General features: G+C 46.3%; 2 protein-coding genes across 2 annotated transcripts; both read right to left on the bottom strand.

The window, feature by feature from the left end:
• Positions 1-228: 228 nt before the first annotated feature.
• pdik1l (PDLIM1 interacting kinase 1 like) lies at positions 229-5,240 on the bottom strand. The gene is made up of 2 exons (XM_070921987.1): positions 4,956-5,240; positions 229-969 (listed from the first exon to the last, which is right to left on the bottom strand). Exons 1-2 carry the CDS (start codon positions 5,238-5,240, stop codon positions 229-231), a joined length of 1,026 nt encoding a protein of 341 aa, XP_070778088.1.
• Positions 5,241-13,367: 8,127 nt separating this feature from the next.
• LOC139299210 (protein lin-28 homolog A-like) lies at positions 13,368-21,747 on the bottom strand. Its single transcript, XM_070922113.1, has 4 exons — positions 21,738-21,747; positions 20,887-21,041; positions 17,477-17,652; positions 13,368-13,617 (listed from the first exon to the last, which is right to left on the bottom strand). The coding sequence occupies exons 1-4, from the start codon at positions 21,745-21,747 to the stop codon at positions 13,368-13,370; spliced, it is 591 nt and encodes a 196-aa protein (XP_070778214.1).
• Positions 21,748-26,668: the final 4,921 nt, after the last annotated feature.

Genomic DNA, 26,668 nt, shown 5'->3' with positions numbered 1-26,668 from the left:
TGTCGCGCCTCTCCCCCTTCCATATAAAGACAGAGCGAGTGTGTGTGCTTGGACAGTGGATGAAGATTAAGCCATGATACAAACAATGACTACTCTAATTATTGTTCCCTAGTTAAATAAAAAAAAAAAAACAATAATCCCGTTATGTGACCATCTAGGTTAACAGTAGCTGATGAGATGTGTGCATGTGCTTGATCAGCTGAGTCTGTGGCGCCATTTGCTCATCCATCACGTGTCCCAGTCCAGCTCTCTGCAGGCAATGCGGACCAGTCTTAGCTCCAGTTCAAAGGCGTCGGGCCGTTCCTGAGGGTTGGCCGACAGCATCTCCCTGATCAGCTGCTTCATGTGGCTGTTCATGCTCTTTTTCCTGGCGGGGATCAGCAGCTCCATCTTTGGGTTCTCCAACAGGGCCTCACCTAAGGGTACAATCTCTGAGCCCTGCTGCACGTAGCTCCCCAGCAGCTCCTTCTGAGTCTCCACGTCCACGAAGGTGATGCGCTCCACCATGGCCCAGATAATCACCCCCAGGGCGAAGATATCCGCCTTGGCCGTGTAGTGGCCCTCCCAGACCTCCGGCGCCATGTAAAAGTCTGTTCCGCAAGCCGTGGACAGGAAGCACTTGTTGACGCTGGCCGGCTCCTCTGGGTTGAGCCCGGAGGTGGAGCAGACCTTGCTCAGGCCGAAGTCGGCCACTTTGAGGGTGGGCTCGGAGGTACCGGCTGGTGTGCAGGCCTGGGAGATGAGGATGTTGTCCGGTTTGAGGTCGCGGTGTATGATCTGGTTGCGGTGCAGGAAGGCCAGGGCGCTGCCCAGCTGCAGCATAAAGCTGGTGTTGGTCTTGCGGCTGGGCTTGCGGGACAGCAGGTAGGCATTCATGTCACCCCCGTCACAGAAGTCCGTGACGAACCACAAGTAGTAGGCACAGCACGGGTCGAATGTGATCTCGCCTTTCAGAGACGTCTCCACCAGCTACAGTAGAGACACAGAAGGAGAAAAACCAAGTGAACATGAGACCACTGGTGATGGCCGAGGGACAGCTGGGATATCATAGTAAACCGTAGCATTTCAGGAAAGTCTGGCTAATACCATGGTAATACTGTTAGCTGAAATATAGAACGTTTACTTCACACCGTGCTTGTCTGAAAGATTTTATCACACCTGACCAACGCTGAACCACATGCTGCAACTGCACTGGACTCTACAAAAGAATATACAAATGTTATATGTATCCATTCGTGTTGTGTTTCAGAGCACACAGAAACAAACTGTGAACAAATTGGTCTGGTTCTCCTCCAGTGGTCCTGTATCACTAGCAAAGACAAGAAGCTGAAGTGACCGTGCGAACACAGGAGAAAAAAAACAAAAAATGCAATCCACTGAACAAGCCGTCTGACATCTGTATTTACGGGAAACAAAAACAATATGAAGCATCACCTCAAACCCCCGACAGACAATGCTGCAAAAAAAGGCAGAACCAAAATGATTATATCACTTCTGGTCTGGTCTAGCTCACATGATTATTGATACATCGGGAAACAGCTCTGCAGTGTGAAGAGAAGAAAGAGTCACTCTGAGCTAAACAAGCGAGGTTGCTCTGGCTTTGTATTCGGAGCATGCCGTCTCCCACCTTCCTCTGTGTGCCATTTTTTAAAAATCAAGGCAACGCGAGAGGCCTCTCATCTTTTATGCCTGCTGCGGGAAGTTGAGTTCATTTAATCTCCCTTTTTGACAGCGGACCACGAGCCTGTGAGGTTTCATCCATCTCACATTAAATGAAGATTAAATGGGATGCGTTTCTGGAATTTGATGGATGGGGTTTGTATTAAAAGCACAGAAACGCTACAGGTCTGTTAAAGAACAACGGAGAGTGTAATTGGCTATATTCATAAAGAAAACCGCGTGCTTGCAGCAGAAAAAAAATGTAATTGTTAAAATAATGCAAGAAGTTGAAGTGGCAGTTAAAAACGGAAGTGCTGAGTCGAAGTGAAAGTGCTACAAGCTCTGCCAGGAAACTGAAATTAAGCTGGAAGTGTCAACTGAAGTGTGATCACTGAAAGCAGATGAACAATATGGATCTGTCAGCTGATGTGCTGAAAACAGTTCAGTTCTCAGTTGAAGAGCAGAGTTCAAGTGTGTTGCCGCCGCAGCCTCTGTTGTTTTCAATAGGCGGCAGTAGGGCACAACTCCACCTGTAAACTACAGGCTGCTGCCATCCACCCAGCACGATCTCATCAGGCAGCGAAATAGAACAGGCTGTAGCTTAAAATACAGGAAAAGGATAGAAACGATGCTATTAATATAGCAGCTGATGTTGCTCCAATGCCTTTTTTCTTCATTGGCCATCATTAATGCGGAATGCAGCAGCAAATAGCCGTTCTGCCTCTTCTCGCTGCCACAGACCTTGACCCCGCCGTGTTTACATTGAAAACAATGGAGGAAGCGGCGGCAACCGCCCACTGTCTGAAAGCACCTTATGAGATGAATGCAGTGGAAATGTCAGTTTAAGAGTAAAAGATGAAGGCCATTGAAAGGAGTCGGCATGTAACCACTGAAAGCAGTTGAAATATGAGTTGAAGTGTAAGAGATGAATACGGATTCAATTTTCATTTGAAGACAAAGCGACAGAGAAAGTGGGGGCAGGTACATTGTAAATAGTTGAACTGTGTCAGTTGAGGCTGGCTAAACCACACATTAACTGCTTCACAGGCAACACACACACACACACACGCTCTGAGTATGTGTAGTAAATTCAGGTAATTCCTGATGGAAACCCTGGTGTAAACAAATGGCTGCAAATTGTCAGGCCACTAGCCAAAGAATCCACTGCCCAAAAAGAATAGATGCAAATTATCCCACAGTTGGTGCAGTTAGATCATTCTGCCCTGTTACCATTTGTTCTTCTGTAAGCACGTACTGGAACATTGCAGAGCAATAAAAAAAAAATGGAATAAAGGGATTCTGGGAAAGTGTCCAATGCCAGCGCTGCAGAAAAACTGAATGAACGTCTGACAATGGGCCCGCGTGCCGCTGAGCGACTATAATCGGGCACCGGCAGAGTGCCTGTGAGCCCGCCGTCAGGCAGCAGGGAGGCGCTGAGACATGACAGGCTGCAGACAGGTTGACTGGGGAGGGGAGGCCCCCACCCTCCAACCTCAACCTGACAACACGTTCATGTGACCGTTGGGGCACGGAGGCCAGAGACAACACAGATCCAACCAGAAACGTCTAGCTCTTCTGCTAATGCACGTCAGCAGCACGCGCAGGGATGTAAACCGGGGCTCATAACTGTAACCTCTGACACCAATAGCTATAATATGAATTTACACAACAAGCAACTGATCACTGGCCGTAATGTTTAAACTATTATGTCTGATCTGTCATCTTTGCCAGCAACAGTGTGACAACAATACGTCAACAGCGGCCGGTAGTGGACGGAAAAATAAACATTCCTCTTATAATCTATATTATGTCAGAAGATATCATGGTGCGCTTTGTAAATCAGAACAGGCTTCCAATCCATTACAGAAATTACAGTGTCGGTCTATTTTAAGACACAGCAACATGTGGCAAGTGTTTTTCAAATGCCAGCTAAAATGTCACATTACAGCACAGCAACGCAGTGACGCGTTTACTTTATTACCGTCCAGTCTACTCGGGGTTTACCTAAAGCACATACTGGCAGTCTGGGCAGCTGTAGGAGCAATGTTTTGTTTTTGTCTCATTTGGGATGCTGTTACACAACTATCTGGTATCCGATCCTTACATTTCTGCTCACTGTAATTCTCCAGCAATTACTGGGCCACTGCGTAGGTTACTTTATAAATCATCAAAACAGGAAGAGGAACCCGCAGGACACGGACCCTCGACGTCTGGCCGTGTGACCAATGATGAATTCATAACCTAAATTACAGCAAATCAGATGAAATGCCACTGACGGCCAGCCGATGTTGCAGTGAGAGGTTAGCGCTGTTGGTTTATACAATTAGTAGACTGAGCAAATGAGGGATGTAGGATTTATCAAATGAAATATCAAAATGATTATAACACATTTTCATTTTGTTCTTCCAACTGAACTAAAGCACAATATGAAACGACATGGTTATTGTTGAACATGTGCACTCCTGGCAGACACCACTCATAGAGCCTCATAAAAACGGTAAAAGGTAGGTAATGTGGGTGAAATCAATATTAGGATATTCATAACCAGATGTAAAATAATCAAATGAACTGTGATGTGAATCACAGAAAACATTTCTAAGCACGTAAAACAAAAACTCCAGCTAACATTTTCTCCAATGTCTTGCATCTGCCTTGTGTCTCCACTGGTCCAGTGGTTGTATTAACTGGATTGATGCCAATTTCAAATAAAAACATGGAAAATGCTCCTTGCCTAACGACGATCAGGTTTTTATGTGCCAATAGCTAATTCGGCATACTTTCAATAGTGCCAATTTGCCAAAATGTAAAAACAAATGGGGCTCAAGTTGGCCACCGCTAACTAACTGACTCCATGGCAACATTATGCTTCCTGTTTACATCCCCAAAATATGAGAATTGTGGTTCCAAAGCTTAGAGCATGAGCTATCCCCACTGACATTTCTTGCACCCAATTCGCAGTTAAAGTCATTATCAATTCTCTTCCCTGGAAGGATTTTACTCTGACGCAGCTGCAGGAAGTGTTGTGGTGTCCAACAGCACACTAACTTTGCTAAACGTTATGTAGTACTCAAAGTGAAGTAAACCGATCAAACATTCAGCAAGTCCTTGTCCGACCTCATACATGGAGTCATAAAGATCCACTTAGAGCCTGACTGCTGGGTGGTGTTAATGACGGTGTCTTAAAGCTTGGTTTTACCATTTTTACCGTCTGACATGAATGCAGCGGCAATGCAGAATTACTGTTACACTACAGCGTACTGCCCCCAACCCTGTTCCAGTGAATTCTCTGTCCTCACCTCCAGGTAGAGTGGGGAGCTGGAGCCGTGGTTCATCCTCTGGGCCAGCTGGTCCCGCTGCAGGATGCACTCCTCCAGGTGGATGACGTTCGGGTGCTGGCTTTGGATGCTGCTGAGAGCCCAGAACTCCCGCAGGGCCAGCTCCACATTCTCTGGAGAGTGGCAGCGGATCTTCTTCACCGCCACCCGGGCCCCCGTGCGCTTCACTACTGCCTCATAGACCACGCCGTAACTGCCACGCCCCACCTCCTGGATCAGCTCGTACTTCGGCTGGCTGCTTACCATCCTAGTCCTCACTGTGGACAAAGAACATGGGGTTAGTTTTCTATTGGTTCTATCTCTGTTTAGTTTACTGCAATCTCATGCCGCACAACTGGTTGATTTTACAAGACTCGTGACTAAAGCCACACTAACGCCCCTGTGGGGCTGTAATTCTCATTAGACACCAGAAAACTCATTTTTGGACGGATGAAAAGTTTGGCCAGCACCACAGGAAGGTTTATGGTGTTACCTAAAACAACATGTCAGGCTCAGCTCCGTGTTTCGTCAGTCTAAGCTGTACTTCAGCAGACTTATTGGTCGCTGTAATCAATCTTCCTTTCACATCACAGTTCTAATGCAAGTGATGGGGGACAAAATCCAGTCCTTGCAATGGAATTCTGCTTCAGCGGAGATACATGTAGACATCTTTGCAAACCTACACAGAGAAGGGTATTATGGGTAACTGTAGATGAAATACTCAAGCATAAGAAGCACACAAGAACATGTCCAAAAGACATCCAAGTATGCCTTTGTATTTCCACAGACAAAGTTTCTTTGCTAAGTCATGGTGGAGGGATACGCACTTCTTGCTGTACGTAGGTTTGATGCCTGGACAGAACACCAGAACCGGCAATAAACCTACAAGTAAAAGCCAGGATAAAGACACCCACCCGATTCAAGTATCTCAAGACTGCCAGAGCCTCATATAAGCTTCAGCCAAACTTTATAATTACTTTGGATTTTGCCCTCCATCTCTTGCAGCGTGATTAGGTGGAATATATAAATGCCCAAATACAAATGGGCAATTGAGTACTATATTGAGACAAACCTATCTTTTAAGCTAAACACATCTTCTGTTGTTAACATCAGTCTCGTGTGATACAGTACAGGAGTCATACTGCTGTTATTTGGGCATCACTTGTTGGTTCCAGTGGAATACATCATTCAGCGTATTTGGCATTTCCCCAGGGTCTGCTCGTCCAAACCATGTGAAAGCCAACGTTATTTTCCTTTTGCTCCCCCTTGTGGACTAGTGACACCTGACACCTTTTCCCCAACCGCACAAAAAAAAAAAAAAAAATCAATTACTTTTTTTTTTTCCTGTGCCACACATATTCTCTTAAAATTCTTCCACAGGTTTCCTGGCTTGTTATCAAAACTCCTCAATAAACCCAAGTGGTCTACCTAAAGTTTTCATATGGGTGTTACTGGCCAAACAGATCGAGCAGCTCCCCCCCGACACGGCCCACTTGACTGGCAAGCTGTAGCAGGAAGGTGGGGGGTCTGATAGATAATTGACATGTGATCTTGTTCCCCTGAATCATAAACACTCATTTTTGTCCAAACAAACACAACAGCTTCCCTTCCTGTTTCTCTATTATCATTACCTAATATGACGGCAGCGCACATCTTATAAGAGCAGCAGCTATAGGAGTCTCTCATCCACTAAAACGACAAATTGAGGGAGCCGGCATACCACTCCTGCACAAACACTACCAGCACCCTGACAGTGACGCATGTCCATGGTGACGACTACACACAATATCACTCACACACGCCTTATGTCAGAGCCAAAAAAGAAATGACGACTGCGTTAAAGTGACACCAAGTCTCACAAAGTGGTGTCTGTTACAGGGCCATTATGTAACCTTGTTGAGCTGTATGTCCCTGCATATGCACATGTCACCAACATGTGATGCTTCCAAGGAATTACTACGCCACCGACGGCATGCACTAGACAGTAAGTGTGGGAAAGGCATACCACACCAGAAGAAGAATCATCAGTCTCGGTCATAGGAGATAGCCCAAGCCCTGCTACTGCTGATTGTTTTCATAATCAGGTAGTTTTCTAACAATCAATTAAGCAAACCAGATAAAAATACTTAAGGACTTTTATAAAGAGTAAATGTCAAAGGAAGAAATGAAGGCCATGCGTCGTCAAATTAGGACAACTATAATTATTTCCGTGGTCCATTAATCTAAAGATTACTAATGATTGAAATAATCTATTAATAATGAAATCGTGATTAATCAATTCATCATTTAGTGCAAGGTGACAACTTTAAATTGGTTTAGTCCAACTAAATGACTGGTTTTCTTCCACACAAACATAGTATTATTAGCAGTTATTATTCATTTACAATGTCAATAAACACTTAATAATAATTACGCCGTTATAAAAAATACAAATATGTTGTTTAGGTCAATTCAGTGACATGCTGTCATATATGATATTCATCTGCTGACTACATTGAATTACACCCAATTAGTGGGTCCTCATTTATTCAACTACTGAAGCACTGTGTTCAATAACAAACTATGATCATAAGCAAAACCTAAGTTAGCGCTGCAACAAAACTCAAACGGCTAGTCGACCATACTCGAAACGACTGGGCGACTGTCAGTCACTGACAGCGTCCCAACTCACTCCAACACCTGCCTGTACGTGGCTATTCGCCGGACGAATCCCGAAACTTCGTTTTGCTGGAAAATGCACTTGCCACTGTTCGGAGGCGACAAACGCCTCCCAAAAGTCCGGGGCGTCGAGCTGCCCCCTTGACGGAGAAGAAGCCTAGCCAGCATGCTAGCGGGCTAATTAGACAGCCACTTGGCTGATTGGCTAACAGGCTAACAGCTATGTGGCCTGGCCACCGTCGGCTAACGATGTTGTTGGTTAGCTATCGTTAGCTAATCACGTTAACACCAGCTAACAAAGAGTCCAGCTCTCGCCAGCAGACTCGGCAATGTTATGTCTGCATGCGGCTTATATAATTCAAACCTAAAACAAGTCCGTTGCTCTCACACTGCACTAACGTCGGGGCACTGGAGGAGGCGTGCAACGATAAGCACTGGGTATTGACAGTTTATTGTCCCGTGCGTGTATGTGTGTGTATGTGTGTGTGTGTGCGCGCGCGTGTGTGTGTGCCATCCAGAAATTCAACCAGATTCCTCCAAACACACACACACACACACACACCTGCGAGCCAAGTAGACAAGTAGCCAGAGCGGACAAGACAATAGTGCGAATGTGGAAGAGGCTGCAGGTGTCGCGCTGCAAGTTGTCATCGTTTCAGTCTCACCTTCGAGTCGTTTCGCGGGGGTTCATTTGTTGTCTTCCTCACCCTCCCTGGCAGCCATTACCGCCGCACACGTTCTGCTCGCACAGTCACACCAAGGAGGGTTTGTCAAACACTGGATGGGAGCGCGTGCAGCTGCTGAGCGGCGCGGCGCAGAGGCGGTCAGAATGACACGACTTCCGTCCGCGCGTTTCAAAATAAACTGCCGTTGGCGAGGAACAATGGGAAAGCGTGTGTGCGTGTGTGTGTGTGTGTGTGTGTACTGGTACAGAATTTGAACAGACACACACCCACACACATGCTGATGTTTTCAGAATGTGCCGTCACTCAGTATCTGGAAATATGGACCATTATTATAAAAAAAATAATGCCATATTCCAATGGAGATATCAGAAACTCCCATTCCTTCAAAACAGCACTGAGCTCACCATGCTGTGCTCATATTCATATATGTGTATAGTTTACACGTGCCGAATTATTACAGTTACGTGTCTATAATTTGACAATCCCGTTGGTAACTTCTTTATTGCCGGAGGTGACTAACTCGAACATTATACATTATATCAAACATTATTTCTTATTTTTATATTTTGTACACACTTTAGCTCTAAATTGATGCTACTTTCTAATCTTGAATGGGAGCACCGGTACTGTACAATTTCCCCCCGGGGATCAATAAAGTATTTCTGATTCTGATTCTGATATATTTTGAAGGACAATCACCGCACTTCCGGTCTCACCCCGGGCCAAATCTGGCTAGCTTTACGTAGTTCCCCATATAAATATTTTTTTTTTAACAGCCAGCCAGTCGGTGAAATGCGGTCACCCTCTGCCCTCTCCCCCTGAAACTGTCACTTACAGGCAATAACATGAACACCTGCACACATCTATGCAGTCCAATGCACCGACCCCGCCATTCTTCCTGAAGCTTGCTGAGATAATGACACAGAAGTAAAGTTGTGGTGGTGGGCCCAATTAATCTGTAGATTCAATTCTCTAGATGTCTGTAAATCTTTGTTATTTCTCTTATGTTATTCAGGATGGATCGATCAAAGCAAGGCTAGTCTATGTGTCCAGTCAAAATGGTTTGATAGGGTCTCCCAAAGTGATTCCTGGTTGGCAATCTATCCATCACAACATTTCACTTTTGTTTCATTATGATTTCTTTATTGTAATTATAATTATTTTATTCAAGAATTTCCCATTTTGGGATCAATAAAGTACATTTATCTATCTATCTGTCTAACGCAAATCAAAGTATTTTAAGTTCAGTCTCGACCTTTTTTCACCAAAAATGAAATAACTCAAAGTTCACTGACGAGCTTTCAACGGTATTTTGTGGTCTTCATCAGTGGAGTTTGCCAATGGAAACGGCTTGGCTCTAAACTCATGTCATGAGCAAAAAAAAAAAAAAAAGCTAGTAAGTGCACCTTGGGTTAATATATTAATTTTTATGTTTTTGGCTTCATCTTTTGTTAGAGATCAGCTTTGTTCCAGTGTTTTCCATCTCTGATATGGACAGCACAGACATGTGATTGATTACAGAATGCATCAAAGAAGTGATCAATACAATAGTACACTAGTTGAACACTGAAATAGTATGTATTGTATGTACTAAATGCAAACTTGCATCCATGTCCAGGTCACAAATCTTCTCCATGTTAGAGCTTTAGTGCCATTGTATTGCAGCACAAATTATATCGGTTGCAGGTCGAAATAAAAAATCAAAGCAAGGCGGGGGAGAGGATCCATATTTAAAGACAAATTTAATCATTGAGTTAAACAAGGCTACAGCATACAGAGGTACAGAGTAGAGATTCAACATTGACATCCTTTGTCTGCACAGTTGTGGTGAGGGACTTTGGCATTGGAGTCCCCCGCAGACAAGACAAGGGTGGTGGGTGTGTCTGCTCTGGTAAGTAAAGATATGGGAGTCCGTTTGACTTGTTTTCAGTACGGGATCTCTCGTCATATTGGCAGCAACTGCGGCCACGAAGAGGCCATAAAAACAGCAGAGTAAGTCCCGTGAGGTAGCACACATCACATTGAAAAGGAGAAACAAGATAATAAATACCCAAACAGACCGCTTAATAAACAAAACATTTACAATACATACATCTTTTTTGGACCTGCTGTTTCTCAAGCTGTCCAAAAGCACACCTGAGGTAGACTTGTATAGATTTCTGACAAGACGAGCTCTGTCTTGGTCACACCGCGTGAAGCGATACTAACTACGAGAAACAAGACGAAACGCTGGGATTTGGGCTTGATCAGAGCGTTACGCGCGGTAGATTAGGGCCCCATTGTACTGCAGCGCGGCGAGCATTGTGGTGAACTCGAGCACATAATGTAGGCGTAATGATCCTTAATGATGATCAATACGGACGCTTTTAAACATCCGTAATGACCCTTAATGATGATCAATACTGATGCCTTTAAACATCCTCCGTGCTGCGCACTCAGCGGGCTCCGTCGCCAGTCCCATTTTACATGACAAAGCTAATCTATTATTTCACTCATTATCATGCAGATACATCATGAATATTATATTAATACACGTCGGCGGGGGGGGGGGAAAGACACTGGTCATGTAGAATGAAGACAACATCATGGTGACATCATGAATATCGTGCCATGCTCGCTTTGACTTCAGGGAAATGTCTGTGTCATCTCTGAATACCAGTTTTCATATCCATCAGCGCAGAACTGTTGAAAGTAGTAAGAAATCTTACTTTAAAGTACCCATGGCTGTTTATACACTTGTATACACATTGTTATACGCTATGTATTGAACCAATCTGATGTTCAGTGCATTCCAGGACTTATTTTGTGATGCGCCGTTTCAATTGACCTTTGAGATGAGTCACGTTGTTGACTTCTTTTTATTGTTTTCTTGGAACTTCCTCTTATGTCTTTCGGCAACCGGACAACCAGAGGAAAGGACATAAACCTCAAGGAACAGCTCAAGCTAGGCTAGCTGCCCCCCTTGAATCAACTAGCTAGGCTACGGGAACTGCTAGCCTGCTTCGTTTTTTTGAAATAATTCACCCGCTAACACCTATAAAGCTCAGCGATTAATAAAAATGTATCTGGTCTGTTTCATTATCAACACAAACAGAAATGTCAATGAAAATGACAACAGCTGGTCTTTCATTTCTTGACAAACAACAGTAACTAGCAACTCCAGGAAGCTGCACCACAAGTCACTTTTACTTTTCTGTTTGTATACAGATTAAACAAACACGACACCATGTGTTAATCAATGAGTTTTGGTGGGCATTTTCCACTTTGGACAGAGCCAGACTAGCTGCCCCCGCCCCCCCGCTTCCAAGCTTTACACTAAGCTAGGCTAAACACGTCATCGCTCCAGCTGCGTACTTGATGTACAGGCATGAGACTGATATTCAACTTCTTGTCTCGCTCTATTTCCCTGAAAAATGTTTAACCATTTTCTTCAATGCTTGTAATTGGAGGGGTGCATGTAAAGACTCGCTGAATTAAAAACTCCAAAGCCTGAAAACTAAACAATGCTGCAGCCTAGTTAGCTAGCTCCACAGGCTAATCTAGTGAGCTATGTCAGTGGCTAAAGCCGCCTACAGCCGGTGTTTCATGCAAGCGGACCAACGTTGTAGCTAAACGTCTTATAATGACGTCACGTTGTCCGTATTTGACCGCTTGTCAAAGACCCAGAAATACCCAGAAATGCCGACACACGTCACGCCGAAAGATGCACAACGTTGCGATCGGACGGCGCTCCTTTAAGTCATACAAGGTGGCCGCAGTGCTGGCTGCTCCGGTTTCTGTGGATAACTTAAACATCCAGACACATCCTACAAGAAGCGAGGAACTGAAAGAGTTCTCCCTGAGCTCAAAGTGGAGCAGTCGAGCTGCAGATCTGCAAAATGACAGCATCAGTCGGTACAATCGCACAGTAACAGACTTGTCAGAATTTGTCAAAAAAAAACAAAAAAACAACGTTGTGAGACACTGCACAGCACGTGCTCTGCTGAACACGGAGCTGTATTGGCTCTGAAAAGGTACGAAGGTGTTTCCGAATCAGAGCGCAGGTTCAGACAAAACTATCAAAGCTGGTCACGCGTTCAGTCACCTCTGAACAAACAGCTAATATACGAAGAGACAACGAATACATAAAGTCTGCTTCATCCACAGCTTTCAAGTACGTTTAAGAAATCCCTGACGTATATATGTATATTATGTGTGTGTGTGTGTGTGTGTGTGTGTGTGTGAACATTCCCTTTGGATTAATACTGTTTTGCAGACAAAGTCTGCCATACAATCAACACCGGTCTTGCATATTAGTTCATGAAATAGCAACTTGGTAATTAAGACATAAACTTCACCACTAATGGGGGAAAAAAAAAGAAAAAAAGGTTTTCACAGGTAAGTGTGTGCGGTGAAGAAATTGTTGTGTCTAGTGGAATAAAGCGTTTGAAAGCAGCTCATCATCAACCCCTCCACGGGGAGAGCGGAGAGGTTATGGCACTTATTGTTGTGACATTCACTTTTCACCGTAATACCTGAAAGTGTTTTCCCATGAAGGCAGACACAAATACTTTCTCTCTCTCTCTCTCTCTTACATTCACATGTTGGATTGTTTACCTCATGTTTCAAGTTTAGTAATAAAAAAAAATAAATGAAGCAGCGCTATGTTCGATCATCAATTTGGAACAGTTGTTTTTTTTTAGAATAAAGTCGTAATATTTAGAGATAGATAAAGTCATGAGAGTGAGGTCTTTTTTTTTTTTTTTTTAAACGAAAGAGCGAAAATGAATATATTTTGAGAATGAAGCCGTAATTACTAGAAAAAAGTCGCATTATTATGAAAACAGAGTTGTAATTTTACGAGATGTTTACTGCAACTGTTACTACAAAAACAAAAGGGTGTAGTCCCCCATTCTGAAAGCAGACGCAGGGTCAAGTCTGATTGCTTCGTTTCTAAAGCCAAGACACCCTAAAGACTAAATAAAAAGACGTCAGCGCTCCATTTGAACAACACATCACATCAGCACCACGGCGATTTTGCCTCTCAATAAGTAAAACCTGAGGTAGCTCTTCACTCTGCAGAGGAGGGGGTGGCCTGGCTTTGCTCCTCTTCCTCGTCCCTCCAGGAGGTGGCTGCTCTCTGAGCGCCTGGAGACGAGCGCTGCTGCTGCTGCTGCTGCTGCTGCTGCTGCTGCTGCTGCGCTTTGACTGGACAGCTGGCCACCATGTGGGAAGCGCTCTGACAAAAATGGCACTTTTTGGGCTGGGGGGGCAGCTGACACTCTTTGGCATGATGGCCGGGTCCTCCGCAGTTGTAGCACCTGAAGTGAACAGAGGAGAGGAAATTGCCTTTACTGTTTCTCAGTTACTTTGTCTCAAATCCACGATTCATTTTCTCGCATTTGTTGCTCCTTGACCCAGTGATGCGCTTGACTTTGACCTGGGGAGTAACACCCACCACCCAAATCCCACCTGCAGTGAAGCGATGTGATTAAACCCCACCACCAGAGGGCAGCACAGCCCAGCTTTAGTTTCAGCGCCCCCCCCCCCCCCCCACCCCCACCCCTGCCCATCTCTTAACGCACATCTGTCACCATGCGTCCCCGCTATCTGCAGTCCCAGTTGGTGGGCAGCTGGGAGGGGATTTTGGCCCCCATTGATCTCCGTCCCTCAAGGGGTTGCATCAGGGACAACCAAACTTCAAACCGGCTTTGTGGCTCCACCAGTCCAGATACAAAGAGGGTGGACCTTGGCTTTGCAGAGTCTTTAAAGTCCCCCTGAACTGTTTTTTTTTTTTTTACTGTTCCTCCACTGTGATATGTTTGAGCTTCACTGTGCACAGGGAGGGAGGGGGGGCTTCTCTGTGCTCACAAATCATAGTTTTACACATTCGATTTTGAGTGTTACGCTCTAATTTGACATATTTTTCCTTTTAAACCGTGCTGATGGTATGACGGCATTTGCCCGACGCTTTTCATGGCGTAGTTGCTTATGGAGCGTGCACTTCTTTTAAATGCGTGCTGTCCTTTTTCTTCGCCTCACACATTGTACCCTCTGCCCTCCGTGCGGGTGTGCCGATCCCGGGGCGCTGGGGGCCGTGCATACTGGCTCCCTGGCGTGGCTTAAACTGGGGCAGGCACTGTGCATTTTTACGCTGACATCGGCGTTTTTCGCGCGACGTTAGCCACGTTAGCATGGAATCCCTGGCTGGTTTTGACCAGTGACCAATTCCAATGAAGTTTATTCAAACCCCCAGGTGCATGCTGGGTCTGGCTAACACGCTAAATGCTAACCACTGGAGAGGTTGAGTGGGACATGGAGGCTGAGTGGACTGGTTATAATGGGAACAGAGAAGCTGAGTGGACTGGTTATAGTGGGACCAGAGAGGAGGAGTGGACTGGTTATAGTGGGACCAGAGAGGCTGAATGGACTGGTTACAGTGGGACAGGGAGGCTGAGTGGACTGGTTATAATGGGAACAGAGAGGCTGAGTGGACTGGATATGATCATATTTAACTGAAAGTCAACAGATGATCACATTGAATGATCGCCACACGGCGCAGCTGTTGCTCAACAGGCCGCCACGAGTGAAACGCAACAACTCCGGCTGCCGTTTTGCTGATCCGCTGGCTAGATGTGTGTTGCTAACAGTAAATCTGTGCCGAGGAAGCAGCTAATGATCAGCAGCTGAGTGGAATCCTGTCGGCGAATTCATTAGGGCGGGATAAATAAGGCGCCGGTGCAGTGTGACACCAAGACACACTGGCCACTTAAACAGGTAGCCAAAAAAAAAAAAAAAAACCAGATATTGATCCTTTGTATACGGACAATCTGGTTTCCCCTTTTGCTCTTCATCTGCAGCTGAACAAGGGAAGAGCAGAGACCATTAAGGCAGAAAGAGACCGCAAAACATTCAAGGGGACTTTATTTGTCACTCCATGTGTTTAAACAGAACACGCTGCTGTCTGTTACAGGGATCAACCACCAATCACCAATATCAGCGGCACATTCTTCCTCAGAGGCACTAGCTCGGTTTCCACCCAAATGTAGCGCAAATTGTAAATTGTAAAGAACACTAAACACACAGCCCCCCCCCCCCCCTCTTTTCTTCAGATAACAAGATAATTAACAAATAGTTCATTGAAAAGCAGCGTTGCCGTTGTTTACATTTCAGCTGGAAAACGTCAGGCTTAATACATAAAAAGAAAAATGAGCATCAGCCGACATATGTCGCTATCCGCCTCAAAAATCCAAATCCAGGGCCCCTTAATGTTTTAATGTTCACTGTGATGGATTACATATCTCTTCACATTGCGTTAATGCGGGGCAGAAATGAATGGAAACCAGCGGCTGCCTGGGAGGTGGGAAAAGCGAATTGAATCCGACACGCTGCAGCGAGCGGTGGTCAGCTGTGCATGGACAGAAGTGTACATTCACAAACTGCGGCACTGTGGCAACCGCTGAGGATCACAACTGGTCCAGATCTGGTATATTGTAAAGGCAAAACAAAACAGCAGCTGGTCACTGCAGTTTTTATTATCAAACGTTACGAAAAACCGGGCAAAGTGGAGCATTAGTTGGGGACTATTTCCAGCGGTGGATTAATCCACCAATGTTAAAACCCAGACTGAGCCCTGTATCACCTCACAGCTAACCACCACTTCCTTCCTCCTCCTCCTCCTCCTCCTCCTCCTCCTCCTCCTCCTCCCAGCCCCCCCTCCCTCCCCATCAGGGCTCAGTATTGATCAGCCGTGGCCACGAGGGTGGTGGCGGGAGCTCCTTTGTTTCAATACTACTGTGACCTATGAACCCTGACCCGCCCCTGCTCGCTCACCAACACCCGGCCCTCCCCTCCACCTCACTTGCACACCACATCCCATTGTTGCCATGGCAACGGTGACCTCTGGCCTCTCTCACGTGCCTACATCTGTTATCAATTAAATGGATAGGATCCGTTGAGTGCTGCGTTGGTGTTTGGGGGCAGGGGGGGGGGTTGCCATGTGAGTGCAGTCAAACCTGTATGGCAGGTATTTAAGGACAGGAAGTGGTGGGATTATTTTTAGCATTGCCCGCAGCGATTAATGAAGTTCAACTTAATAAGCTGCTATCACATTTATAACCTTGTCAGACCTTAATGGCCTGCAAATCACGCACACCCACGAGGCTGCGTGACCCCCAGGCGCATGCTGGGTCTGGCTAACACGCTAAATGCTAACCACTGGAGAGGTTGAGTGGGAGAGAGAGGCTGAGTGGACTGGTTATAGTGGGACCAGAGAGGCAATGGAGCGTTGGGGGTTTGAAAAAGCCTGAAGAGAACAAACAATCTATTGATCCAGCTCAGCTCACATTTAGTCAGCAAAATACTTTGTTTGAAAAGTTCTTTTTAGCTCGGAACATAACTTTCATCAGTAAGATGATAAAGTGCAGAACTCCCCCTCTTACCAGGTCGTCTTTATCTGTATTTTCAGTCCTTCAAGTTCTTTTTTTCCCCCAAAATAAAATCAGCTATTGCACAAAGAATATTCCAACTCGCATCAATTATTTTCTCAAAGTTCACGTTTTCAGAGCGGAGAAATGGATAATTACTGCGGATTAGCTGCAGTTATCGTTTCCTTTTAAAGTCAAATGAAATTCACTTCATTGTGACCGCTTCATGTTTTCTTCCTATCATGCTCGATACTTGAATTCATTTTTGAGGGTTTTTTTTCTCAAAATATGTGGAGGTTTAAGATGACGAACTCTGGAACACTTGTGAGTAACCTCTGCCTTTTGCTGCATCCTGCTTCAACATCCGGTTTCTACTGAAAATATTTCACATTAAAAAGGAGCAAAGTGTTGTTTCTCTTGACTGTAAGGCAAAACGTAGAGTGAGACTGTGACACTCTGGGAAATAAACTGACTTGCTCTTTTCCTGAGAGTGAGGTGAGAAGATTGCCGCTGTCCTAGCACGGCACTTGAGTTGGCTGGTTAGCCTAGCTTAGCATAAAGACTGGAGGTACCTCGCCTGACTCCTTCTAAAGTGAAACAAACTGCCTGCTAAACCAAAGCTCACTAATCAACATGTTGTGTCTCAATAGTTTCACCTGTACAAACAAACAGAAACATTAAAAATGATCATTTGTGGCCTTAGAGGGCCTAACATACTGAAACTTGCTTGCGGGTGTCCTCAGACTGGACTTACCGGCCCGCTTTGGAGCGTTTCTGGGCACCCTTTGGTCGTCTCTCGCTGCCCAGACACGGGGCTCCGTTGGGCCCGGTAACCCGCACGGACTCCAGCCCCCTCGAGGACTTCTTGAAGGTGAACTCCACGGCCTCGCCTTCTCTGAGGCTGCGGAAGCCCTCCATGTGCAGTTTGCTCTGTCGGCGAGAGAGAGGGGGGGTCATCCGGGATTCTTGACAGGTTTTTGAGAGCTAATGTTAAAAATGTTCAGGGTCCAGCGAAAAGAGAGATGCTTCGGAGAGAGAGTGCCAGACATTGAACGAATGCAACAGCAGGAATGCCTTTGAAGAGAGACTGTCCCAAAGTGTGCTCATTATCCCCATTTGTATGATTCATTGTGTACTTTACTTACAATTTACCTTCACTGCTGCTTTTTGTTAGCTATTTCACTGTTTCTGATATTTTCATAACAACAATGTATCAAATGACAACGTAGAAACAACGAGACAAAGTAAAAAGGGTCTTAGTGATGACCCTGCAGAGGGTCCAAATACATTCATTTTTTTTCCTGAAAATTAAAATTAGGGGCGTTGAAGCAGAACTGAACCCGTCCCATGTTGGTGGAAAAATCTTAATTGAATTGATAAAGTTGCCAGATGTCCACGCTTCCAATCAGCCCGTTCCATCTTTGGTCCTTACGAGACACAGGAGCAGCTGACGTCCAAACTCAAACTGACCCCTCGCTGGAGACAATCTGCATTTAAATGTTGCATTGATAGAAACGCGTTGCCGCCCCGTCAGGGAATCCTCAGCTCTCTCAGATAAAATCCAATCCTGTTGACAGCCCTGTCAATGCTTTCAAACGCCCCCCCCCCCCCCCCCCCCCACAGATGGTCACGGCACTGGAGGATGCTGGGAAATGACACAGGGGGGGGAGTGCATTCCTGGGATAGCTACCAGAAGAGGTGGCAAGAATGGTATGCGTCCTGAGGAAAGTAAATCACCAACCAGTGAGCTGCTTTTACCTGAAGTTTCGTCCTAGCTTTAACCTTTAACCTCGGTTTAAAGCACTCACTGCCGTGCGACGACCGCACTGCATTTCCCAGAAATCGAAATGTAAATCACACAGCAAGTGATGAGCAGCGGGGGGGTGGAAACAATGCAGAAGCAGATAGGCCTCGATTGCCGGTTTGGGAAGGTTCGACGAACCAAGAAGCACTTTATACCGAAATGTAAAAGCAGGGCAGCGGCTCTAAATGGCCATTTGTTGGTTGATCCACATTATAGCTGCTGCTGGCTCAGCGGGAGGAAATACAGAATCTAAACCTGCTGACCAGTAAGACCTGTGAAAGTGAACACCAGCTTACATTATTTTCTTTTAAACCCACTGAGAGGAAGAGGTTCTAGTTGTAGCTAGTTGGGTTATCGAACTTCCTGAACCCAACAATTGCGTTTGGCCAGACGGGAAGGGTTTGAGGATCTCTTTCAGTTGCCCCCCCCCCACAACTTTCCAAACAGATAGAAACATTTTTGCCTTCAGGTGTGGCCGGACAACACATCGAGCGGCCTAGTGTGTTTGAAGCATACCGAGGCCTTCCTTGAAGCACAATTCCGGTGTTTTTAATGTATGGTTACCAAACGTTTTGGAATTGGTCCAGTAGATCGCGAGATAGACCTCTTTGTTAAAGAGTAAGATCCTTTTTGTTTAACGAGAAATGGAAGTCTCGCTGTGAGACCTCGCGAGAGGTGAGCTGTTCCAGGAAGACAACCGTGGAAACGTGAGTAGTATCTCTGCAGGGATCCTTTCCATAATGTTGCTGACACCAAAATACAGACAAAAGAAACAGGGCCCAGGTTTAAAAACACCGGAATTACCCTTTAAGCTACGGCAAAGTCTCTGCATAGTGTATCATTTGCCACCAGAACCTGCAAACCTGCTGCGTTTCACGTGAGCAAGTCTGGAGAAGGACTAACTGACCAGACTGACTAAGGACCCATCTGCCTTGATGTGATGTTATCTGTTCAAATTTGGCTCCCTCATTCATTTCTAACTACGTTTAATCATAACAGTCATCATAACAAAACATCTCCCGCCTGATCAACCCCCCCGCACACACCAAGGACAAGCACGCGCAGGGCTCTCATCCCTCCTTCCTTTCATCAGATGATTTACGGCAGCCCACGAGGGGGGGGGGCAGGTAACCCGAGAAGAGGCCTCTGCTGAAAGGCTCCACATGGGAGGTGGGACTGGAACTCTGGGTTGGATGGGCTCCCTGATGCTTTAATGACTTTATAACAGGAAGCAGGGCTGGATGGGGGAGAGGAAGGAGCCTTGTTTTCTCTGCTTTTAGCCTCTCGCCCCTTTGTAAGTCAAAGCGTTTGAGCTCTAAACCCCCCCCCCCCCCCCCCCCCCCATACACACACACACACACACACCTTTGAGGTTCCACGGCAAATATCCGTCTGCGAGGTGGAGTGAGTGTGGGGGAGTGGCAGTGCTGACTCGGGCACGGCTGGCTTTAAGACGTGTTAATCTTCCGGTAATTTTACACAGCAACGCGTCAGGTGTCGTACATTCTTTTTACGAGCTGCCTGACTTCCCCCCCCCCCGGGGAGGGAGGCAGTTTTCTGTCAGCCGCAACTCTTGTCTAACTCTGGCCTGGTCCATGACCTGAAGGACAACGCTCGTCCACATTCGACAAGCTGTCACCACAGAGTGCTTTTATCATTGAAAAGGGAAATGATGAATCCATTCTAAACAAAAAAATAGTCGCTGGTTCTTGTAAATAAACAGGGTTCTCACACAAGCTTTTACACTTGAGCGCATTGCCGGGGGGAAGTGACGCGCTCAGAATGTAAAAACATGATACATGAGGCGAGGATTCCGTATCTGCTGCCTCAGCTCAACAGGGACAAGCTTTTCTGAGGTAACCTAAGGTGAAATGAGCCTGGAACGTGTCCGAAACTCAGCTTGAGGACCAGAAAACACCGCTGACGCGAGCAGGACTCGTTGCCATCTCTGTGTGGAGGGCAGCTCACCTGTCGGGGGCCCGGCTGGAGGTCCAAGAACACCTTGGGTGCATCGTTAAAGAAATCTCTTTAAACCCAGGGAGCATCCAACCTCTAACAGACGTGCCATCATTTGCATTGAAGGCCTTGTGGGTCTAACAGGGTGTTCTGCCTTTTATCTATATGTAGGTACTGTTGACAGGGTTGCACATATTAATGATATTAATGGTACACTCATTCACATCCATTTTTTTTTTATCCTATCCACAGTTTCTGGACAGCAGATTGGGTTCATCCGGTCAGGATTAAGCCCCCTCAAAGTAAAGTGAACTCAAACAGGTCTGTGAGGCGCAGCAGGACCCGACACAAATGGGGTTTGGGGACACTTCAGTGGGTGTCTCCAGTTCAGCATCTCGTCTCACCTGGTGCGCGAACACGTCGAGCGGCGGCTCCAGCGGAGCTCCGTCCCTGCGGCTCATGGACAGGAAGCCGAAGCCCATGCGCACGTTGAACCACTTGCAGGCTCCGCTGCCCCGGGACAGACCCGCGGCCTCCTCCTCGCCCCGCGCACCGCCTCCTGCACACGGGGAGGGGGGGGGGGGGGGGAAGGGACACAGCATGGTGACGGCCTGGAGGAAGTGTTTTCTCAGCCGACTGGTGCTGAACAGGGGCGCAGCTGATGTTCGTTTTCATTATCAATTAATCAATTAATGGATTGGCCTGCAAAATGACAGAAAAGAACTCCCCAAAGCCCAACATGTCGCCTTTAAAAGTCTTGTTTTGTCCGAGCAGCGTTCCAAAATCGAAATATATATTCAATTTACCACCAGGGACTACTTTTTTTTAGAAAACAGCAAATATTCTCTTTTTTAAAATGACTTCATCCATTATTTCCAGTGGCTGTTCTTGTTCTACTCTTGTCTGAAAGTATCAAAGGAACAGTCATTAGTGAACTTGAACCAAATGGTTTCATCCATGAATAACAAGGACCCTAAAAGAGGCGATTTAGGATCTATTTGATTCACCGGGCTCATTCACACGTCGTCGTTGCTTCATATCTTCTCACACTTCGTGGTATTTCCTTGCACGTCCTCGCATCACAGCTACACTTACACACACACACACACACACACACACACCAAGTCGTGGCAGCGCTTCTGGAGCGATTTCTTTTTTCTCAATAGGCAACCACCAACAACAGCCCCTCAGAGAGGAGAGGGCAACACAATGCCCCCCCCCCCCCCTTCTCTCTCTCTTCTGAAGCTCTTCATACCTTCTGCCATGGTGGGAGGTTTCCACGGCCTCCTGCAGGAGCAGCTCCGGCCCAGCAAATATCAGATGAAGCGAGTTAATTGCATACTGGACCACATGTGCACGTTCTCGCCGCGCGGGCGAGTGTGTGTGTGTGTGTGTGTGTGTGTGTATGTGTGTGTGTAATCCTCCAGGAGAAAGACTGCGTCCTCCCTGCTTCCTGCTCTCTTCTTGCACAATATGCAGAACCCCATTGACCCTCCTACTCCTACCTCTGGTAAACCCCCCCCCACACACACACACACACACACACACACACACACAGCCACCTCTTCGGTCAAGTCCACGTGATTTCCAATCGCAGATAAACGTCCAATAAGATAAGGGAGCCCAAAACATTGACAAAATGACCAATCAGGGCTCTGGACTGCGCCCAAGGGCCCAGGAAGATATCACCCCGCCCACTGCCACCCTCCACCGCACGCACACACACACACACACACACACACACACACCCCAATAAATAAACCCCAATCTGCAAGGCATTTTGCAGCTACTGCCTTGTGATTCATAAAAACCCCTTAAAAACCTCCCGATGCCTGCCTAAGAGCCAGCTTGGACTCAAAATGTTGTGCTTTTTTCCCCCCCAATTTTACAACACTGATGCAAAGTAATCTTTGTGTTGATAAGTTACATGAAGACAACTAACATCGGCAGCAGTGCAGTCAGCAATAAACCACGGCAAACTGAATCCCCTCTTATCTAACCTCAACCATTCATTTAATCACTTTTTTACCTAGAAGGCCGCCTAAATGAAGGTACAATGATACTGTATGCTCTACTTACATGCATGTTTTTCAAAAGATCTTAATTTCGAAATTTAAGGGTATTTGTAATGTCATTTTTGTACATTTAAAGGGGATTTTAGCCCATACAGAAAGCCCATTAAAAACCCCCTTAATATACTACAGTCCAAAGTCAAAACATCATTAATCTCCACCCGGAAAACGGTGGTGGTGGAAAGCCATGTGTCCATTCAAGTCCCCGTGACATGTCAGGGCTTTTTAAGTGCGGGAGGTTCAGGTTCACGGCCTTAAATGAGGGACTCATTAAGTGTATCGCGGTGGGTTGTTGCTTTTTGGGGATTCAAATGATCCTCCCGTCTATCGCAGTCCTCGGGCTGATAATAAAGTACGCACGAGTGCATTACAATGAATAATGGTAATGATAATGACACAAAGTTGGAGGTGAAAAGCAGACGCAGGTGGCTTCTCCCGCTCCCTCGCTCTGTCAGGGTGAGTCGGCCTCTCGCCTCTGCTGAGGGGATCCACGTCCACCTGTTGCGGTTTGCGAGGAGACGTACGGTGGCCTGTTTGAGTCATTCCCTCGCGCTCATTAATAAGTGATTAGTGGCTTTCGAGGTGCTGTATGGGACCACAAACCTGCTGAGTCATGGAACTTCCTGTAATGACACACACACACACACACACACACACTTCCAGGCATCGCATATGTGCAGAGATAATGAGCTAAAGCCGGCCGTTTCTTCTGACTTCCTGTGAACAAGTGCAGCTTAATGTGTGTGTGTGTGTGTGTGTGTACCTGATGAAAACCAAGTGACTACCTCCGTTCATGCGTTTAACGGAGGCCCCCTGAAAGTCACCATGGAACCATGCTGCGCAACAAAACAGGCCACCCTAAGGTGACCCAGGTCACCCAGAGGGGCTTGTGGGAACAAAGCCTTGGCACGCGTTTGTCCTGCAGCCGTCACTGAATCCACACACACACACACACACACACTCTGGCAAGCAGGGGCCCCATGGGAAGCCTGTCAGCTCACCTTTCACCCCTCCTCCAGAGGGAAATCAATCAATAAACCTGATCAATAGCAAATCTATAATGTGCTGCCATGTTGTGACAGATATCCCTCCCACAACAAGCCTCAGCAGGCAACAGTGACAGGCTGGAAGAATATGGCAAGATTTTTTTTTTTTTTGGTGGGGGGGGGTTTGGTTGACTTTACTATCAAATGAGGACAGACTCATTTTTATTGTCACCAGATGTCCATATGGGGGACATTGTACATTTTTAAAGCTTTGTATGTGTTTATAGCATCTGTCAAATGACTCTGGTGGCATGAACTGAAATGAAAACTGGTGCAGCCTGTGTGTGTGTGTGTGTGTGTGTGTGTGTGTGTTGCTTTCAGCCCGTTCATCTCGCTGTCCTCTGGTCAGATCTGTGGGAACCTGTCCGTTGCCGTCCACCACGCGATCACTGACCTCACCTGTCGCCTTACACGGTGCGTAAAGAAAGGTGGAGTCGGCCACCCTCGTCACATCCCAAGGCTGAAATTTGGAAGCGGTCAATCGGTGAGTTCATATTTCTAAAAAGACACGACAGAGCTTGCACGTGCAGGTAGGCGCCTACATGAAATGCAGACGTATTAGAGCATGGAGGAATGATTACTTTAAAAAGAGCAGAATAATGTCATACAGCTACAGTCAACAGCTACTAGTCATAGATTGAAACTGTCACGCAGCAAAAACTTGTGCTACTGATTAACCCTTCTTGCATTTTTTAAACATATGCTTGTGCCGTCCCAACGTGAACGGTGCGGAAAGACTATTTGAAGAGTTTGGTTTGTCACTGGTCAAAAATGATCCCGAGTGTGTGTGTGAATTTATTCCATTCCAAATATAGACACCCATCTACGGGTGACACACGTGGACATGCAGTCCATTCGGGGATAAACGGTGTACCCTCAAAGACCACTGGAAGGGACGACGACCTCCATCCACAAGCATGCGGAAGAGTGAAAGCACCGTTTCGTTTTTTTCCCACTAGATGTCGCCTCGAGCATGTGTTTCTCTGAGAGGCAGGCTCCATTGGTATGTTCTAATAGTTGTGTTATTCCCTGTTTTCTGTGTTCACTGGATCTACACGATCAAATCGCAATTAGTCTGAATTGAGCGGTTGTTGTAAAGCTGCATCCTTTCAGCCTTAAGTCACCACACTGGCAGCTTTGTAGGATAGAGGGTGTGATAAAAAAAATTTAAAAAAACACACACACCCAAAAAGCCATGCAGACTGTTTGGCAATGTCAGAATTAAAGGTTACGTTTTGATTGAGCTCCAGTTACCATCAATAGAGACTATTGATGCAATGGGTTGTAATTACTCATAGATAGTACGTAGTGTTTCTTTGTTACATGACAGCAAAGTGCACGTGTATGAGGCGTGACATGGGCCTAAAAGAAAGAACTGCAACTCTGCATATGCCTCGCTGATTGCCATCGAGAGTAAAGCTATTAAGATATACAGCATCGGTATCTTCAAAGAATCACAACCTGTGCGACCACTTTCCACCATCAAAATGCACTTTAGGGGTACATAACGCCTCCTGGATTACACCCCCGCAGTATCCCCGACTAACTATCATTTGGGTGCTGATTGTAGGGAAAACAGAAATGACTCAAAAATAAAAGACTAGGATACGCTACCAATGAGCTTGGAATGAAATAAACTGGAGGTGGGCCAATTAAACACACAGGACACAGTTTTTTGTTTTGTTTTTTTACCTCTAATTAGGATAAAGTAATACAAATCAGCTCCCTCCTATTTATATATAGTGTTTAACAAATTTATTAGACCACCTGTAACAAAAATGAGAAAACAAACTAAAAAGTGTATTGTTATTTATTAGGCAAACAACAAACTGGAACAACTAAATAGTCCTTATTCACATATATTAACCAAAGAATCTTAATATTCTGTACGACCTCCTTTGGCCCTGATAACAGCTTGCATTCTTTGCAGCCACAAAACAAATGTTTCTGTTCAGGAATGCGAGTAAATAACTGTAATTTGGCATCTCAATCAAAAAAATAATAATGTGCTTTACTATTTGTTTCTGCTTTTTTGTAAAACAGTAAATTTGAGAATTCATGGATAACAACAATAATTATATTTCAGCATTAAAGATATAATTTGGATTAAAGAGCTCGGTTTGCACATACTGGTGGATTAACCATTACAGAGACATCAGCAATACTGTTCATTTAGGGCAGCGGGGGCAAACACCTCACACTGGGGTGGGGGGGTCTAATACATTTGTTAAGCACTGCATATATACTGTATATAGGTATAGACAGACTATACTGATAGAAGTGCAATGGGGACCACTGCCTGTAACTGGCTCCAAGTTCTTCCCTGGAAAATGTCCTTTAGAAATAACTGGGAAATTTCAAATGGAGTGTCACCATTTACGCCATTTCCTTGGTGGAGAGATTAATCCCAACAGAAGCGCTCAAGCTCCGCCCCCCTGCTTCTCCTGGGGGCACGACCCCCCCCCCCCCCCCATACATATCCTCTCGGCCGGGGTTAATCCCGCCTGCCTCGCATCGTCTGGCACTGAGCATCCAGTTGAAAATAAATAAAGTAAATCATCTCGGGATGCTGGGCTGGTTCGAACATAAACCGCTTTCCAAGAAACCGACGTGAAGAGCAGCCGATCACCCCCACCCCACCCCCCCACCCCGTGGAGACGCGAGGAGGAGGAGGAGGAGGAGGAGGAGGGGAGGGGGCTGCTGAGTGGGATGCAATCCGTTTTTCCGCGTTTTCTCTCGGTGGGGTAAGGATGGAGGACACATGGACACCCGACGGGACCACCGTGGCCGTGCGAAGGCGAGCGGGAGGCGAGGCGTCGAGGCGTTGTAGAGCGGGATCCCCTCCGGGCCGCGCCGCTGGAGGTGAAATGTAAGACCGCTCCGGTCGCCGTGCGTTGAACGGGCTCGATTGTGCGCCACCCTCCGCAGTGACCGAGCGCTTCCTTCGTCTTCTTTTCGCCTGCTGCTCGACGCCGATTCATGCTGAGAGGCGCTGGGTGCGCTCACAGGGCTGTAGCTGGCAGTGAGAGGAACCCGCGGTACTGCCCTGCTGCCTGCTGGACTGGCCG

This window comes from Enoplosus armatus, chromosome 16, assembly GCF_043641665.1.
Source record: "Enoplosus armatus isolate fEnoArm2 chromosome 16, fEnoArm2.hap1, whole genome shotgun sequence".
NCBI lineage: Eukaryota > Metazoa > Chordata > Actinopteri > Centrarchiformes > Enoplosidae > Enoplosus > Enoplosus armatus.
The sequence above is the reverse complement of the archived record's forward strand: the minus strand, read 5'-3'. Positions and strand labels throughout refer to the sequence as shown.

Bases quoted from the DNA above. Each gene is read 5' to 3' on its own strand.
- pdik1l (XM_070921987.1), bottom strand. From the start codon at position 5,240: ATGGTAAGCAGCCAGCCGAAGTACGAGCTGATCCAGGAGGTGGGGCGT. The intron at 970-4,955 runs GTGAGGACAGAG...TCTCTACTGTAG, and splicing joins GCTCCCCACTCTACCTGGAG to CTGGTGGAGACGTCTCTGAA.
- LOC139299210 (XM_070922113.1), bottom strand. The intron at 17,653-20,886 runs GTGAGACGAGAT...TCTCGCCGACAG, and splicing joins TCGACGTGTTCGCGCACCAG to AGCAAACTGCACATGGAGGG. The intron at 13,618-17,476 runs GTAAGTCCAGTC...TGTTCACTTCAG, and splicing joins AAACGCTCCAAAGCGGGCCG to GTGCTACAACTGCGGAGGAC.